Source organism: Perognathus longimembris, chromosome 11 (assembly GCF_023159225.1).
Source record: "Perognathus longimembris pacificus isolate PPM17 chromosome 11, ASM2315922v1, whole genome shotgun sequence".
Taxonomy (NCBI): Eukaryota; Metazoa; Chordata; class Mammalia; order Rodentia; family Heteromyidae; genus Perognathus; species Perognathus longimembris.
In genome coordinates this window covers 62,740,353-62,759,208 of record NC_063171.1, presented here as the reverse complement: position 1 = coordinate 62,759,208, position 18,856 = coordinate 62,740,353, and the positions used below count along the sequence as shown (strand labels likewise).

Genomic DNA, 18,856 nt, shown 5'->3' with positions numbered 1-18,856 from the left:
TTTAACCACTACCATGATAATGGTAGGTTTCATACTTTTTAGAAAGTCGTAAGAAGTTAATTAACATGTGAGTTTTAGCAGACTGATGTAAGTCTTCAATCCAGAGGCTGGCCTGTCAGGATTTGAACAACTACTATAACAATTTATAATCATCTTTGAAAACAAATAGGTAATTTCTAGTTTCTAGACAGCTTATAAAAATAATCATTGTGCCTTGTACCATAAAAATTAAATTTGTGAGAAACAAAATTCAAGAGTTTAAGAAAAATGTAAATTTGGTAGAAGGAAGGAACCTATATAAAAATACACTAACTATGGAAAATATTCCAAAGATTTCTCAGTCAGTAATAGTTTCCCAAGCTCATCCTTACTTCATTACCAACATGCAGCTTTTATTCTTTTCAACATTACTCATCATAATTAATGTCTCTTTAACAATGATATGATGAATCTTATTCTGACCTTCCTTCCCACAGAGATGAAATGGATTAGATTATCATAGAGACAGAAATATAAAGAGAAATCTATCACCCTTTCCTAATATTTTCCTGACTAAACTTAATATTTTTTGTTATGCTAGGAAGTGTCCTGCTTTGTCAAGAAGTGGATTTCCGGTGTCATAGATCACACACAAAATGTTTCCCTATCTTTATACATTAGATACATTATGAAATTATCTTAGTGAATTGATAACTACAGAAGAGTGTCCATGTCTGGATGGTTTTATCATTACTGAAATAAAGGAAAACGGGATACCTTTTCTGAATGTCCACCTTGATCAAACTGGTTGCTCCATTGCTGGAGTGGGTGTGGGAATTTGCATTGCAGCTGTCAATTTCATTCACAAGGACAACTAGAATCATGGAAAGCGTTAGTCCAGGACTGTGCCAATGTCAAAAACATCACTTCTAGCTTGGTGTACTCAGCATCCCAGCTACAGATGCTGTCCGGGACTTCAATTTCCCCACTCAGGTTCAAACTCAGCAAAGGAAATAGCTGAAGTGGAAGATTTACAGTAAGTAACTTTACTTGGGCCTCTAGCCACCCACCTTCTGCATGTGGCTGAAGATGGCCTTTAATGGTGATTTTAATAACCAAATACAGCCAAATCTTTTAAATTGAATACCTGGGGCTTGATAGATATGCTGTATGGGTACCCAAGTTGATCCCGGAGAAGGCAGGGCATAAGGGAACAGTGCTTCTGAGGATTTAGCCTGTGGGTATTTAAAAATATTCATTTTTATTATCTTAGTAGTTGTGCAAAGGGGGTTAAAATCAACATGTCGCTTTGTGAGATACATGCGTTTTGATCAATGTCATGCCTTTCATCATCCCCCCGTCTCCATCCATTTCCTCAGTTTACCCAGTTCCATTCTCACATACGCAAGTCAAATATGAGGACTGCATTCACCTCCTTTTCTCCTCCCAACTGCCACACCCAGCCCCCTGACCCCATCTCAACCTCAGCGACACCTTCCAGAGTCCGGGCACTCATCTGTTAAGCTGGGAGTTAACTGAAAGGAGTTGGAATCCTACCCTGAGTATACTGTACTTCAGGTCATATGTTTCTGTCTATATGCAGATGAACCTGGATATGTTGATACAAACAGACTTAAAATGTACATCCAACTTCTACATCTGAGTGCAAACATGGGTCCTTTGTCTCTCTGAGCCTTACTTCACTTACCGGAATTTTTCCAAGGTGTCCTTTTGACGTTTTGAAGGACAACACCCAATCAGTAGGAAAAAAAATTCATCAACTGAACATGAAGTAGGACAGAGGCCATGTTTTCTTCCATCGCATTGTTAAAAAAAAAAACACGTTTGATTTCTTTTGCTTGTAATTGAACTTAAGAAAGAGCTGGTAGATAGATCTATGTCAGCCAGTGAGTGATTTGGAGGAAGTTTTCTAGCTGATTGTCAGGAGCCTGGGCCGAGAGGACGACCTGGCCCTGATCTTGCTGTCTCTGTTAGAGGAGGAAGACTGGAATTCAGAGCCCAGGGTGGGGTGGGGAAATGAAGACATTTGTAGCCCTTTTGGAACGGATCTACCATGCCATTGCATGCTAGCACCCATCCCTACTATTCCCCAGGAGCTTTGTCTGCATGGGCAAGCCTTCCCTTGTCCTCCTGCTCTTTCCCTTCTCTCTTCTCTGTGACCGTTATTGATTCCGCCTCTGCTTCTTACCTCTCGGTGCTTTAGATCCTGCATGAGTGAGATCACCAAGTATTTGCCTATAATTCACTTGATGTCATCCATGTGTATCCATGTTGCTGAGCGGACAGGGTTTCATGGTTTTGTGACCAAATCGTCTTCCACTGTGAATATACCACATCTTCTAGATCCATACATCTATCGATGGACGTTTCCTGGCTACAGCGAGCACGGGAATGCGGGAGTCTCTTAGGCATGGCCACTCATGTCCTCCGTGTATATATTGAAGTCGATGGTGAGGCACCTACCTTGAGCCAGGCTCTAAAGGACTTAGCTAGGGCTTGAACCAGGTCACTTATATACAATAGCAAGTCCAGCTCTTTCTTCAACACAAGCAAGTCTGCCTACGGGGAGCATATTTTTCATTTTGTCCTTTATGGCACCAACACAAATATGGATACATCTGGAAATTGGGACGCACATGGAAATTCGCTGAGGGGGGAAATTTGCCCCATCGTCTGGTGAAGAGACTGCACCTGCCGTTTCAACGGTGAGTCTCAACATGGTACGGCTCGACGTGTGACTGCGCGTAGCCATTGGCACAAAGTCTAGTAAGATGAAATCCAAAAAGGCTTTTAAAAATTATCTTTTCATAAACAAACAATTCTGTTAGAAAGCAGGGTCCTAATTTTACCATTTTTTTTTACAAAGCATAAATAGAATTGAAAAAATATCGAGCTCCTCAAGGTGCTATGCATAACAGTGTTGGTAGACAAAAACAATAATTACTAGTTTTGCTGAATTTTTAAAGTACTTATGAGATGTTTCAAAGACATTGTCTTATTTGTCCAAACAACCTTCTAAGTAAATATCTTCATTGTTTTTTGTTGCACTGGAGTCTTGGTGAAAGTTAACAGTCTTTCTTTATCACTCCGGAAAGCAGAGTAGTAACTTTTGATACATGGTATTATTATGAGGACTGTATGAGATCATGAACCAGATAGAAATTCAGTGAATTCAGTGAATGTTCTTTTTACACTGGAGACAGCAGAAAAACTGATCCACAATGAGTTTTTTTCTTCAGAAACTAAAAGACTATTGCTATCCTTTCTGATATGTATTGTTTCTGAATGTGGCTATATTCTTTTAATAATTTTTGGCATCATGAAGTCACAATTTAGTGAAAACCTAAGAAGACCACAATGGGTGGAAATCCTCACAACATGGGAAATGGTTCTCAACCAGGGCGGAGGGGCTCAGAGTCAGAGCGCCCACTTTCTGTGTCTATTTTCTCCCTCACTGGTTCTCACAAGCGCATCTAGTGTGTTAGTAAAGAAGTCACTTGGTGCTGCTCTGTTTATTTGCTGGCAAGGAGTGCCATGTATTTCCTACTGTAGACACTTCACCCAGGAAGAGAAAGACTTGCTCTTGCCCTTGATTACGTCCCACCATCTCGTAATCTTGTGGTCAGCCAAATGGGACTTCTCTCTCCCATGACTTACTGTTTTCTTTCCAGTCTATTTTTGTGTTCAAGCTTCCTTATTCCATTTATTAATAAAATTAATTCTTGGGCAAAGCGAGGATGCCTTCTTGTACTATGAAAGGTAAAAAGAGGGGGGTCTGGCTTACTTTTTTCTTACCACTTGCAAGTACTTTTCAAAATTATGCATTTTTGAAATAGAACAAATCTACCAACTCCTCCCCCCCCAATTTTTTTTTTTTACCATAGCGTTGGAAGTTTTCATTCAAGCAAAACCAAACTAACCTAACGTTCAGTAATGGTAGCAGCTAAATGTACACTCCAGCAGCGAGCTTCCGACCTGAACTGGAGAAGTTGTGGTTTTGCCCCAGATGGGCTGATTATGCGGGTGCTATGGCAACGGCTTGCAGCATTGGGAAGCTACTGTGTGCTTAACCACATGAGTTGCAGCCTCTTCCTTTCCTATAAAGACTCAGAAGGAGAAAAACAGAACTGTGCGAGGAGGAGGAGAAACCACAAGCGCAGCCAGGGCCCTGATGTGAGAAAGAAGAAAAAAAATAAAGAAACCTGTGCAAACAGCCATCTTGTGAGAACAACACACAAAACCTCTGCTGCTGGAAAGCTCCCCAGCCAGTGGCTTCTCTCCTGGTGCCTGGCTCCTCAATGACAAGAAATGAGTAGCCCCTTGATTGGTTCTTGATTGGGCCATCTGCAGCTTTGGGGTGGCCTGGATTTCCTACACCTTACCACTTATTTTCTATTATTTTTTTTCATTGAAATTGTGTGTGTGTGTGTGTGTGTGTGTGTGTGTGTGTGTGTCACTTGGGGGTCTTGAATTCAGGGCCTCTTACTGCCCCCCTTAGCTTTTCCCCCTCAAGGCTGGCACAGTTCAGCACAAATGCTGAATTTAGCTTTGTTTTTCCTGTAGCTGAGAGCTGTTGGTCAAGCCCAGGCCTTCTGTGAGTCAGATGGATCTACAGTGCAGCCTAAACTTCTTTTAGTACAAGTTCATCAGTTGGGCATATATTTAGTTGGCACACTCCCCACTGTGATAGAAAACAAGGAGAAAATATGAAATATGGTCAATACTGGCCAGGATTGTGAGAGAAAAATTAAGAGAAAGCATGACTACTTCTGGCTTTTTTGCTGGTTAAAGATAAAAGTCTCACTGAGTTTTCTACCAGGGCTGACTCTCAGCCTTGATCCTCAGAGTCTCCTAAGTAGCTTAGACTATAGGTGTGAGCCTCCAGTACCCTGCACAATGTTTGTGATCTTATTTTTAGCACATACATGCATGCACACACTCACAGAGGTTATGCAATTTCATAGTCTCTGGATTTCAGCAATAGGTATGGCTAGGTTGTACACATTTGACCTAAGTAGAAGAGATGCATGCGGACGATTCTTCCTTAGGTTCTTTTCTTCCCCCCTCCCTCCCCCGGGGATGGGGGTAGGGTGGAGGGGTGGGGGGGGGTGGAGGGGGGTGGCCTCAGGCACCTGCGTGCTCTCTAACCCCACTTCTTACAAGTTAAAGGTTTGATCAGCAAAAGCGTTCTCCAGTTTGCTTGCTTCAAAGTATGGGACACAATAAAGCAGAGCAGTATCAAGCATGGTTTAGTCTTTTTCCTTCCTCGAAGATTTGTGTAAAAATACCAGAGTGGATGAATTCATCTTTGCTTTTGTTTGCTACAGGCCTGTCCAATTCTCCTCCCCTTTCTTTGACTGAAAAAGAAGAATCCCCCTCTTTCAAAACCGTCGACACTTTTTGACACTACCTTTTAATGTGCGATGCTCAGAATCCCATTTTGATGGTCCATATATCATATTTCAACCATCATTCCCTCACACACTTCAGCAAAAATTCTGAATTTAATATTGCTTTTCCTACGGCAGAGTGCCATTGAACAAGCACAGGACTTCTGAGAGTCAGCCTAAACTTCCTTTAGTACGAGGTTTTTAGTTGTGCATATATTTAGTTAGGCTTCCTCTGCCCCCAACGTTGTGATAAAGAATAAAGGGAAAGCATGACCAATATGTGGTTGCACATAAAGGTAAAACATGGCCAATTTCTCATGTGTGATCATCTAGCCTGCATTAATTTTCTGTCATTTGCCTAATCAACATGGCTCAAATTGACAACATGACTCCATAGGTTAAATACAAAGGCTCTTTATTTTTATGGTTAATTTCAGAGGATTGTATAGATGCAAAGTCACAGATACCCCAAAATGAAAATAAAGATTTTGTTCTACTGTGCCTGCTGCTTCCCTTAAAAATATTGAATTATTGGATTTTATTCTACCCCAAGGTGTTAAACACTTTCTCTCTTTTCCTCCGCTGTAGTTACATACTAATACCTCTCCTAATTGCATTTTTATTTTAAATGTATGGTACGAATGCCAAACTTTCAACATTTAAAAAAATACTGTAAGGCCTATAGCAAAAAGTAAGAATATTTCTTTGGCTCTATACCTCATCCCACCTTGCTTTTGAGAACAAATGTAAATGCTAAGGTATTTTACAACTTGTAAATGTTGTATTTTGTTGAACTATTTGCTATTTCTTCTTTCTTTCCTTCAATACTTCCTTCTTTCCTTCCTTCTTTTTTTCTCTCCTGCCTACCCCCTTTCTCCCTTTCTTCCTTCCTTTCTTCTTTTCTCAGCCAGTGTGTATCGATCTGTTTTGTTCTTGAAATATGACTCATCATTACCTCTTTTTGTTCATGCCTGCAATATCATCTCATATCTGAGATTCTCAATTACAGTTTTACAAGTTCTTCTGCTCTTTGTGTTGTTTTTCCTGAGTTATTCTGTTTATCTTGATTTCTGTCTTTCTTCTTTGAGAGTTTGGTCTGGTTTTTGTAGTATTTGTATTTATGAATGAAGCCTAAAAATGTATGTTGAAGCTCTCTGGAGTTTGATGGCACTTCTAAATTCATAGGTCTTAGCTAGATTGAGGGAAATCAGAAAGGCTTATGCTCTGTGAGTCTGTGTTTTCCTATCTATCAAATGAACTCCAAGCAGTAGATTCCATTAGAATCTTAGTTTGTATATGAGTAGAGAAATCTCTGGTTCTATTTTCTGGTAGCATCTAGCACTTATTTTACTCAATAGATTCAAGACAATTTAATTACATAATCCATGTTTTACCATAAAGTCAACAAAAAGAATAAGAAAAATTATTATTAAAGGTCCTACCTCAACTATTGTTATGCTCGCGTTCAGGACCCCCGAAAGACCACCAGAGACCAAGACCCATGTAAACAGCAAAGAGGCATTTATTGCGAGCTAGCTCGGACCTCCACTGATGACACTCACAGGTCCCGAGTCACAATCTACCAGTCTTTTTATATCAGGAAACAAACAACTCTTAAGCAATCTGGGGAAACTTCCACACAGTCAGGCGTATGTTTGTTTAACAATACATCACACTAAGCAAGCAGAGGGAAAATAGGCTAATCTTATCTATAGTTAACTTTGTTAGCAGAGGGCCATAGTTAACTTTGTTAGCAGAGGGCTATAATAAAACTGTTAGCAGAGTGCTAAACTGCATTCCTAAAGTTAAACTTCAATCTCTGTTTATATCTAACACATACATCCTCCATTTGAGACATTCAGCAGTTTTTCTCAAAAAATGTTTTGTGCATGCTTTCTGTCTAACCTCCTGATTTAGGGGAGAGCAAGCTTAGATTTTTAAGACGGAGTCACTTAGGCCCTTTTCACTATAATACTTCTTCCAAGTATTACTATTTCCCTATAGATTATATAAAGTGATAGCTAATGATATTGGAGGATTAAATAAGGATATAAAAATACTCAGGAGGCTGAGATCTGAGGATCGCCATTTGAAGCTAGCCGGAGCAGGAAAATCTGTGAGACTCTTATTGCCCATAAACTACTCAAAAAAGCTGGAAGTGGTGCTGTTCCTCAAGTGGTAGAGCACTTGCCTTGAGCGAAAGGTCAGAGATAGTTCCAGGCCCGACGTTTAAGCCCCAGAATGGGCAACAAAAAGCAAAAAACAACAAAAACTATATAAAGAGATATGCCTTCAAAGATATTTGAAAGGACTGCCACTATTGTTATTATATTTACTGATAAATCAAATGAGAGAGGAACGGTATTTGCTTTGGTTCTTTGAAATCTTGATGACAGCTTTTCCCATGGAATTTTTACCTTTTCACTATGCGCTAATCTAATGCGGTTTGTTGAATGTTTTGTCTGGGGATCAAGTTCCAGGTTTATGAAGCAAAAGTGGAATCTCTTATTTTGTATGTTTTATTATTACTGTGTTATGCTAATAAAGCAAAATCATATATAGTAGAGGGCTTCCAGCTTGCCCTTCCTTTTGTTTTGATTTGGTTTTGCTTTTTGCTTTTATACACCCTTGATGTTTATGGAAGTTAGGAATGCATGCGTGTGTTCTAGGGCTGCAAAACAAGCCACCATTCCTTTTAGACCTCTACTCATAATAAGTATTTATTTCATCTGTTTTGCTTCACCCTTCTGCCCTTGCACTTTTCTTTGATTGATTTGGGAACTATCCAGGCTTAAATCCCCTTGAAAATGGTGTTCTTTTTTTCCCCCTGGAAGGGAGGTGGAATTGGTGATATTTAAAGCAGGAGTATTCCTTTTGAAATGCCATTTCTACTTAAATTGATTCCTAGTTTTGTGCTGAAATCTCTAGTTAGGGATTTAGGGGGTGTGACTTCAAGGAAACTTTGATTTGCAATCATTTAAACATTTTTGAGTTGTAAAAGAAACATATTGGGAAAGGTAAATTCAGTAACAATACATGTGTTAGAGTAACACAGCTTTGAAGATCAAGTGTTCTGTTATCTACATTTTCATCCGTTTAATGCAGCTAGCCAATTCCTTAGATGATTCATGAGACTGTAATGGGAAGCAAAAACTCTGGGTGAGATGATTCACAGATTTTTAGTGCTCTGGTGCCACCTACTGCAATATGACAAGATATTCCTTTTTCTACATCACAAAGGCACAGGGCCCTTAAATGCAGAGAGGAGAAAATTGTGTCCCCAGAATAAAGCCAAAGTGTTTCTGTTCTATATGGAAACATTAATCACACTCCCGTGTGATTTATTTTGTTGTGTTTGTTTGATGTGTTTAAGAGTATGTAAAAGAAAACTAGATGCAATTCATACTTACCAAAAATTGTCACCTTCTTTATTTTCACACAGCTGCACGTTTACTGTCTTAATACACATGGGTGTTTAATATCTTTTTATTTACTTACCTTCGACTTGACTTCATATGGGTATGTGTGATGTTCAATTGAAGTTTATAATAGTATAATATCCTAGTATTAAACACATGTTTATTTTGCACAACTTATTAGGTCTGCTATGCAAAGGTCTTCTTTGCTTTTATTACGAGTACTTGGCTTCATTAGAGGTAGATTGTGGGTGCACGGGGCTGAGCCATGGGCTCATTTGCAACCTTGTTAAGCAGATGACTCTGTCTGCACACTTGGCAGGTAACAAGCAGGGTCACGAATAGTTGAATATTTCACACAGCCAATCTCTTCATGCCATTACTTTTAACAATAAAAATTCAGCACAGTTGCTCCTACTTAAGATTTTGGCAGTGTTCTAGTAATGTTTCAAGACAGACGTGGGAGACTCAACTCTAGTCACTACTCAGATAACCTAGGAAGAATCACAAAATCTAATGGAGACATTGAAAAATGACCACAGGCATTTGGTTGGTATAGTGCCTCTAAACGCTTAATTAATATCACCCCGATTATTTATGCAGACAGAATGTTCACAGACGTATTTGTTAGTTTGCTAATTGTCTCCATTGGCAGTCATTATAGTTCTTAGAGGGGGAGGGTTGAAGAGACAAGCTTTTTTTTTTTTTAACCAAACATCACATTCTTGAGTAAATACGCCAGGAAGTCCTCCAACTCCTAGAATGTGAGGCCACATACCACTTTTAAGTAGTTAAGTAGTTAATTCAACATGGAGCCATGAGGACTTCTCTACCCAAATGGGCTTCTTACATGCCACCCTCCAGATCTCAGGCTTCAATTTTACTTTCTGTGTGCTGTCCCTGCTCTTTGCCTACGATGACACTACAATGCGATCTGTCACATTGTGGAGCGTATAGTAGGTATTCAATAAAGATCTTTAAGTTACCAAATATTCATTTGGTTAAAAAAAAACATCCTGCCAACAGTCTTTCCAAAGAATTTCATAGTCTTGAAATCAATCCTAGCAGTTTTCTTTTATTGTCCTACTTTCCTTATTCTGCTTGGGAATTGAAAGAGCAGTCACATGGATTTGGCATACTTCAGCTTGGTAAATATGACAGCAATAAAGGTAATATAAAGCCAAGCATGGTGGTGTGCACTTGTAATTCCAGCGATGCGGAGACTAAGTCAGGAGGATACCAAGTTCAAGGCTAGCTTGGAGTTCATATCAAAACTATTTGGTGGGTTTCACTGCTGAGTTGGTTCCCCTTCCACTCTCCAAACCAGATAAACTTACCAAGGGTACAAAAATAAAAAGTGGGAACAAACCAAAGAAAAAAGGCAAGAATCGAAAAAAAAAAAAGACACAAACAATATAACTAAACAAAACCCTCTTACTTGTATTTCTTTGAGTTCATTTCGATAAGCACCGACGCTACAAATGAACTATGTAACTTTGAGGGGGAAAAGTCTGGAAGGGAAAACCACAAGGGAATGAGGGAAGGGGTGACACTATTCAAAAGGAAATGTACTCATTACCTGACACATGTAACTGTAACCCCTCTGCACATCACCTTTATAATTAAGTTTTAGGAAACGATCTCAAAAACCAGTGGGAGAGAAGGGAGAAAGAAAGAGAGAAAATGAGAGAGAAAAGAAAAATAACAATATGGTTTCATATAGTTTTATTTAGGTAAATGGTACCAAAAATTCTCTTATATTTAAATGTATTTATGTTTGTCATTCTAAGCCAGAAACTTTCTTTCTCCTATTTTTCAGGACAAAATGAATTTCCTACCAGCCCTGGTAAGAATTTATATTTTCATTTTATATGTTGGGTTTTCTTGTTGCATAGCTGTATGTTTAATGTAAATATAATTTTTATACTTAATCAAAAATAATTTTAAAGATAAGTTTTGTAATCCTAACTCATTCTTGACATCCACTTGCTTTAAAAATTCCTGTTTATAACAAAAAAATTAGTAATTATTTAAACATAAGGCTAAAATTCCCTTTATGGCCAGAGATTTCAGGGTTTTCTTCATGTGTCTGTTGACCATTTTGACGTTTTCCTCTGAGAAATCTCCATTTTTTCCCATTAATTAGTTGTGTTTTGATTCTTTGGGGATCTGGTATATTGAACTCCTTGTGTAATCTGGATATTAGGCCATGGCCACACATATAGCTGGCAAAGGTCTCTCATGCTATAGACACTTTTTAAAAAAAAACTTAGTAACTATGTCCTTCACAGTGCAGAAATTTTTTAGCTTGATGACATCTCATTGACCCCTACCCTCAAATCGCATATTTGAAAGGAAACATTGGTGGCTTGTTTCATGAGACTGACTTATTTAATTCTACGTGTTGATTTGACATTGGAAGACTTCAGGTAGCGACTTCCCTGTTGCTTGGTTGGCTGTGTTGGATGAAATGAGGGGTCCAGGTCTGATATAAGTTCAATTTGCTTGTGTGTTACCTAGCTATGACATTCCAGGCGTCAAACAGCACTTTCATATGTTTAGTTCTGCAGTGTTTCCTGTACATTGATTTGGGCCAGGTTGATGTGCTTCAGATTATTTTTATTGTATTTAGTAAAAACTAACTCTTACCTCCAATGTTACTAAATGAACCTAAGATTTCTTAGTCATTTTTATTTTACTCTAATTCTTCAATTTTAGCTCTTAATTTTTCCCTTGTTTTTTCTTCACTTCTACTCTGTATCTACCTTCTCCCTATTCTCCCCTTCTTTCCATATTTTATCTCTCACTCTTTTTTTTTTTTTGCCTGTCCTGGGGCTTGGACTCAGGGCCTGAGCACTGTCCCTGGCTTCTTTTTGCTCAAGGCTAGCACTCTGTCACTTGAGCCACAGTGCCACTTCTGGCTTTTCTATATATGTGGTGCTGAGGAATCGAACCCAGGGCTTCATGTATATGAGGCAAGCACTTTTGCCACTAGGCCATATACCCAGCCTTCTTTCACTCTTTTATTCAAGCTTGTTGAATATTTTTGTCTTAACCAGGTTTGGATCAGTTGAAAATTTAAAACTATACTTTTTGCTATTCAGCGAAGTTAAATCATGTTAAGTACAGAAAACATTGTAAAAAAATACAACTCTATAACCCCTGAGTACATGTAGATTTTTAGAGATGTTTTCCCTGTTCTTTCAAAAAGAAATACAAATCTTCAGTAACAATGGCATACAAATTTTAAAATCATTGAATACAGGGTTTTTACTTTGCCCTTCACCTGGCCACATCCACTACATTACAGTCTGCTCACATTTTTTCCCAAGGAAAACTGGAAAAATGTGCACTATTTTATATTGTGTCTCTTTTGTTAGCATGAAGTCACATACATTGTGACATTTCAGTAAACGTGGGCCATTTTCGTGCCAGTTTGGGAATTTTCTTTTCTTTCTATTTCCCTTGCTTAGTTTGCTTTTGATGAGAAGTTCTTGGCATTTTTACAAGATCTATTTGTATATAGGCAACGTCTCAAACTTACCCAGTAGAACTCTGTCTTTCCTTTTATTCCTTTCTCTCCTAGAATTTTAGCTCTTGTAGCAATCCTATTCTAATATAGCTTCCTGTGTTGTTTCCTTCATCTCTCTAATTCTTTTAAATGTTCTTTTTAGCATCCTTATGCATTAGATTTCATCCTTTAAAACCTCCTTTGTTTTGGTAGCTGAAAGTCCAGCGATAGAATGAGAAGAGAGAAGGCAGAAGAACCACTTTTGAGTCCATTTCTTCATTTTTATCTCCACCTCTGTTTCTACAGCTTGATCTGTTATATCTATCTGCAGATTATATTTCTGCATCTATATTTTCATGTCTGAATAGATATTTATATGTACATATGCTTAGAAACCTTGCCCACATCACACATGTATAATATATGTTATGTATTGTGTGTGTGTGTGTGTGCGTGTGTGCATACGTAGGTTGAGGAATTAGAACACTGGGGTGTTCTACTTTCAGGATGTGATTTGCATATTCATTTTCTCCTTCTTCCACCTCCCATTAACTTAGCAGGAATGACCACAGAGCAGCTCAGTGCTTGGCCTTCAGAGGACCCTTTATCTGCTCACACCACTGCACTCTCACCCACAAGCACCTCTGGAGGAGAAAGTACCTCCCAGCAGGCCACCTCTCCTCCCGACCCAGGTACTCAGGCACTCTCGACAGGTGGCCCTGGATGTATATTCTCCACTGACTTCAGCTTCCAGTTGCCTTGTGTTTTATAGAATTCTACAGTGATGGAAACACCTTTGCTTTTAAATGCTGTGTGCTGTTTCTAAGTGTGTGATTTTGTTCAGACGCGTGTTGGAAATACTAGGTGCCTAAGAAAATGGGGTAGCTGAAAGAATGCATGGCGGTGGGGAGGGAACGGAGTGGGGGGGGGAGGGAGAGAGGTCGGGGAGGTTGGGGGAGAGTCAAGGGAGGGGAGGTTGGGGGAGAGTCAAGGGAGGGTTTCCCTCTTTTCTTGGATCTCCACGGTCTCCACATGCTCCATTCCTGCTCACAGGTTTCCTTCTGCCCAATTCCCAATTTCTGGTCCATATCAGTTCTGCCCTTCTTGGCAGGTCTCATAAAGTGGAACATTCCCGTTTCTTTGTTCCATGCCAGGTTTTCATAACCAACAAGTGGTAGAATAGACGGAGCAGTTGCTTTTAAACATCCGCACTGAGGGTTGGTAACTTGGATCGTTACGTGGAGTTCTTCCAGAGATTTGGGCGTGTTAATTCTTCCCACATTTTATTAGAACCGGTTTATACAAGGGGATTCCTTTCGACATATCCAGTCCACGTAAGCAAACAATGTGCTGTGGCCAAACTTACCCCTACTATCACTCTCCCTCATCCAGTCTCCCTTCTTCCTAAACAAACCTCAACAAGCTAATATTTCCTGTGCAAACATCAAGTTCTCTCAGCTTAATGTCTCCATTCTCACAACAAAAAGGTAAAATATTTCCTCCTCCCTTGTCTTCCCAAAAATCGCGTGCAAATCATTTCTGGAGCTTTACACCTAGATGATTTTTGTTTAGATTAACTATTCAGAAATATCAATGTCCTTTCCCAGTATATAAGCCCACTCTGTCTGTCTGTCTATCTACCTATTTGGTTTATAAATTCAGCTACTTGCACATTCTCAAGCTAAAGAATTACATGACAGGCAAAAAATGGTCATATCTTAGAACGAAATCAAACAAGGAAGTCACACACATATAATGAGACAATTATTATTGTGAAGAACTGATACAATACACACACACACACACACACACACTTTAAAAAACTAGTAAAAAGGCTGCCTCATTTCCTTACTCTGGTTGCCATGAGAACTACAGCAAAAAAAAAAAAAATGGTGCTTTTAGCAAATTCTTAGAGGTAGAAATTGTAGACAGGAAAAAAAATATATAAAATAACCACAGAGGATTGTCCCCCAGGGGTGGTTGTCACACAAACTACTCTGTTCTGCCCAGATCAAAGAGTATTTTTGTGGCACAGTGGCTAATCTCACTAATTAATGATCTATTAACATTAGTCAACCTAATTAAAATTCCAAATGTGGCTCTTACCCTGTGGCCAGGATCATCTATTTACCAAGTGAGAAGTGGCTTTCCAGGGAGGAGGGAGGGGAGGGAGTCCAGGGAGGGTGAGATGGGGGTGTCAGGCCCACACAAGAAGGGAGGAAGGGAGCCTGAGAAGGGAGCCGAGAAGGAGCAGAGAGAGAAGAGCAGAAAATAACGAGGAGGAGGTCTCAAACAAATCTGTATGATTTCTGGAGCTTTCCACCTAGATGATTTTTGTTTAGATTATGAACTGTTTTATGAACTCTTTTAATTCAACCTGTCACTTTGTAAGTACGATGCATCCCCATCAGTATGGCCCCTTCCGTCATCCTCCTCCTCCCCTCCTAGCTGGCTCTGCACGGCCATTGCAGACCTGTGTCCAGGGAGCTCAGCTGGAGCACAGAGCCAACTGTACAGGGCAGGGGGGCTGAGCCTCAAAACGGTGAGCTGGCCACCCCGGCTGTTGCTGGCCTGTGCGGGAATTCCAGGTGGGAGGTGGGAATGAAGTCTGACAAGGGGGAAAAGTCAGGCAGGAGCAGCGCGCAGCTCCTTCCTCCAGCTCCAGATTCTATGCCAATCAGCTCACGAGTAATTGGAAAGTGAAAGATGTCAGGCTTACATCAAGTTCATTGATTCCCAACCAAGCTGATTATCCCCCCCCGGACCAAGGCATCTACATAGTGAAAAATAACCTGTAGCTAGAACGAAATGAATTCAGGTACTACCTAGACAACATTTAGCTCCAGCTTAAGAAAAATGGACAGCCAGGTGTTTGTGGTGAATACCTATAATCCTTGCGACTCAGAAAGCTGAGATCCAAGGATCGTGGTTCAAAGCCAGCCCTGGCAGAAAGTCTGAGAGTCTCTTATCTCCAATCAACCACCCAAGAATCCAGAAGTGAAGCTGTGACTCAAGTGACAGTGTGCTAGCGTTGAGTCAAAAAAAGCTCAGGGACAGTGCCCAAGCCTCGAAATCAGGCCTCAGTACTGGTACACACACACACACACACACACACACACACACACACACACGTATTCATGCACACACACAAGTATCGCTTGCACACAAGATCTTTCCTAAGGAGGAAAGGGTGTAGAGGCGGCCTGGGCGCCTCTTCCCGTGTTAGGTCCATACTGGCAGGATGGCAGAAGTGACAGTGCCGGTGACCCTTCTGATTGCAGGTGTCCCAGAAGAGACGACTCCAGCCAGCACTTTCTCCACTGCTGACACAGCCTCCACCCCGGCAGCCTCCCCCGGTCCTGCACACACCAGCTCTGCTGCCTCACCCGCACGCACGGCCACCGCCATTGGCATCACAGACGACGCCTCAGGTCTGAGTCCCACGCTAGGTGCTCAGGATGAGGACGCGCAAAACCGAACGCAGCCAGAATACGGACACGTATACGTAGATGCACATGCATGGACATATGCACGTGGATATGTATTTTATAATATGACTAGGGTTTGCACTCGGGACTGGACATGTGATAGGCGAACACTCTACCGCAGGAGCATGCCCCCAGCACATTTTACTTTAGTTGGTGCTTTACGTAGGTACTTGGACTTTTTGCCTGGACTGGCTTTGAACCAAGATCCTCCTGTCTCTGCTGTTCAGGTAGTTGGATTTCCAGTGGAAACGACTGAGCCCAGTTCACTGTTTGAGATAGGATCTCACTAGATTTTTCTTTTCTTCTTTCTTTCTTTCCTTCCTTCCTTCCTTCCTCCCACCCATCCTTCCTTCCCTCCTTCCCTTCCCTTTCCTTCCTTCCTTCCCTCCCTCCCTCCTCCTTCCTTCCTTCTTTCCTTCTCTCTCTCCTTCCTTCTTCCTTCCTTTCTCTATCTTTCTCTTTCTATCTCTTTCCCTCCCTCCTTTCTTTCTTTCTTTCTTTCTTTCTTTCTTTCTTTCTTTCTTTCCTTCCTTCCTTCCTTCCTTCTTCCTTCCTTCTTTCTTTCCTTCTTTCTTTCTTTCTTTCTTTCTTTCTTTCTTTCTTTCTTTCTTTCTTTCTTTCTTTCTTTCTTTCTTTCTTTCTTTCTTTCTTTCTTTCTTTCTTTCTTTCTTTCTTTCTTTCTTTCTTTCTTTCTTTCTTTCTTCGTTTGCCCGAGCTAGTTATGAATCAGGTCCCTCCTATCTCCACATACGATAGGTACTATTTTACTCCAAGTATGGTGGTTTGGTGGTTATTGTTTTATAAATTTTCATATTATAATATTAAATAAGATAAAAGGAACTTACCAGTAAGTTTTTTTTAAAAAAACTTCACAGCAAAGCATAGATAACAGATGTTAATGCTATATATCTCTGGAATTAAATCCAATTCTCCCATTTTCTAGCTGATTTTAAGGCAGGGAACTATATCTGAGCATCCATTTTCCTTTCTTAAATATAAGATATGATAATATTCATGTAATAAGATTGATATTCCTATGAAATAAGCAAAGCCTGATAGACCATGGGAATTCTAAGAAGGTAATCAGTATCCTTATTAGCACTCAAAACAAAGAGAATAATTCAAAGGGAAGTGATTGTTTTGAGAAGGTTGCATAACAGGTAAGAAATATATTAAGGAGTAAATAGTTTCCCCTTCACACGATACAATGTTTAAATCAAATGCCTTGAAATTGCAATTTCCTGAAAGAGCTCTGTATAGACAGAGTTATTCTTGAAACAATCACAATTCAAAGAAGGATGCGCCCAGCAAAGTTTCAGTGAGGAAATCTGCTTTGCTGCAGAGATGAATTTCCTGCCCTCTTCATCAACTCTGATTCCTCTTCATTTCCTTGCAGATTCGAACCTTACATCCATGGCAGCAACCACTTCTAGCTCGGCAGCAAGCACTGTCACTCCAACCTCAATAACAGGTGACAACCTTACCCCGGGCACGCAAGCACCAGGCCGGGGAGGGGCCGGCGGCCAGGCTGGGCCATGGACTCTACGTTGGGTTGCCTTTTCAGAGGTGTTGCATTCATTGTTCTCCTCTGTAGTGTTGAGACAGGATGGTTAGGCCCTCACCTGCCTTGTGCTACAGCCCTTGAGACCAGGATAGGTGGCTGGACTTCCACCATATTTCTGCAGCCGCATGGCTCAAGAACACTGTGCTTTATGAAAACATGCAGGAGACAGACATGGCCCAGAGGCTATTAGAGCCTTAAGAGCAGGTTTTACATTAGTGTGGAAAAGGATTTCTTTTGCAAATGATGGGTAGGAGAAGACTGAATGTAGTTTCAGTCAGGCAGCCAGGGGCCGGAAGGTCAATGCCAGGGGCCTCTGGGAAAGGTCACTGACATGGCTGAAGCTCTGACTCAGCAAAGCAGAGCCTGTCAGCTCAGCATCCTCCCCAAGCTCTCAGCACTGGGAATGATACAGCTCACATCCCTTCTCCCTCACGGATCTCATTTCTTCCCAATTCTTTTGTTGTTGCCGGTGGTGGTCCTGGGGCTTGAACTCAGAGCCTGGGTGCTGTCCCAGAGCTATATTTTTGCTCAAGACTAGCACAGTACCACTTTGAGCTACAGCTCTAATTCTGTTTTTCTGGTGGTTATTTGGAGATAAGGGTCTCATGGACTTTCCTGCCGGGGCTGGCTTTAATCCTCAGCCTCCTGACTAGCTGGGATTACTGGCGAGAGCCACCGGTCCCCAGCTCTTTCCAATTCTTTAGTACAATGCAATAGATACTTACATAAGATACTAGTCGTTTTTTTTGAGAAAGCCATTTATTACCCTAGATCTAATATATGTACAAAGAGCTAACAAATATTATTAAACTAGAGAACAGAACAGCTCTGTCCTATTATCTAACTTTAAGGAAACATCAACTTCACTCGAAAGAAGGGTCCGTTATATGTCTAGTTGGAGATTAATGAAGATAATGAGGACACTTCAAATATCTTTGGCAGTGAGTCCATTCAGCCATGTAAGATTTCCCAGATACCAACACATCTTAATACCATTATCAGAGCTGTATTGGTAGGATCGTCTTTATGACAATGCTTTGGAGAACTAGGTAATTAGTTTATAACATTTGTAGTTTTGAGGTCAGAGCATGGCACCAGGCAAATTGCATAGTGTTAAACCTCACTAGAGAGACTTTACAGTTTATGATGTTGAACCCTGCCAAATTACCTTTCCCCAGAATGAGTGTAGCAGATATAACCCCAAACATAAATTTAATATTCTACTTTTGTTTTCTCTTCCAGCCACTACTGAAGCTAAGGTACCATGTGGTAAGTTTGTTTACATAGAGGCAACATAAATCATTTTGGAATGACATTGTAATTATTTCTGTCGTTATTCCATGAATTCAAGCTGAACTCTCCTGTTCTATTTTCCACCAATGACTTCTCAATCTTAGGAGCCACTACCCCTGAATTGCAAGATTTGGTTTTCATATTCAGACTTGAGTTCTGAATACTAGAATTAAAATTCACTACCTACACAGTGT

At 40.4% G+C, this 18,856-nt stretch overlaps 1 protein-coding gene across 1 annotated transcript in view; it reads left to right on the top strand.

Moving 5' to 3' along the window:
* The window catches only part of Ptprc (protein tyrosine phosphatase receptor type C), an 89,448-nt gene that overhangs the window by 32,489 nt on the left and 38,103 nt on the right, over positions 1 to 18,856 (top strand). Inside the window, exons 3-7 of the mRNA XM_048358255.1 lie at positions 10,623 to 10,652; positions 12,875 to 13,009; positions 15,599 to 16,047; positions 18,265 to 18,381; positions 18,548 to 18,638. Coding sequence (XP_048214212.1) covers positions 10,623 to 10,652; positions 12,875 to 13,009; positions 15,599 to 16,047; positions 18,265 to 18,381; positions 18,548 to 18,638 — 822 coding nt within the window. The remainder of the gene's footprint in view (positions 1 to 10,622; positions 10,653 to 12,874; positions 13,010 to 15,598; positions 16,048 to 18,264; positions 18,382 to 18,547; positions 18,639 to 18,856) is intronic.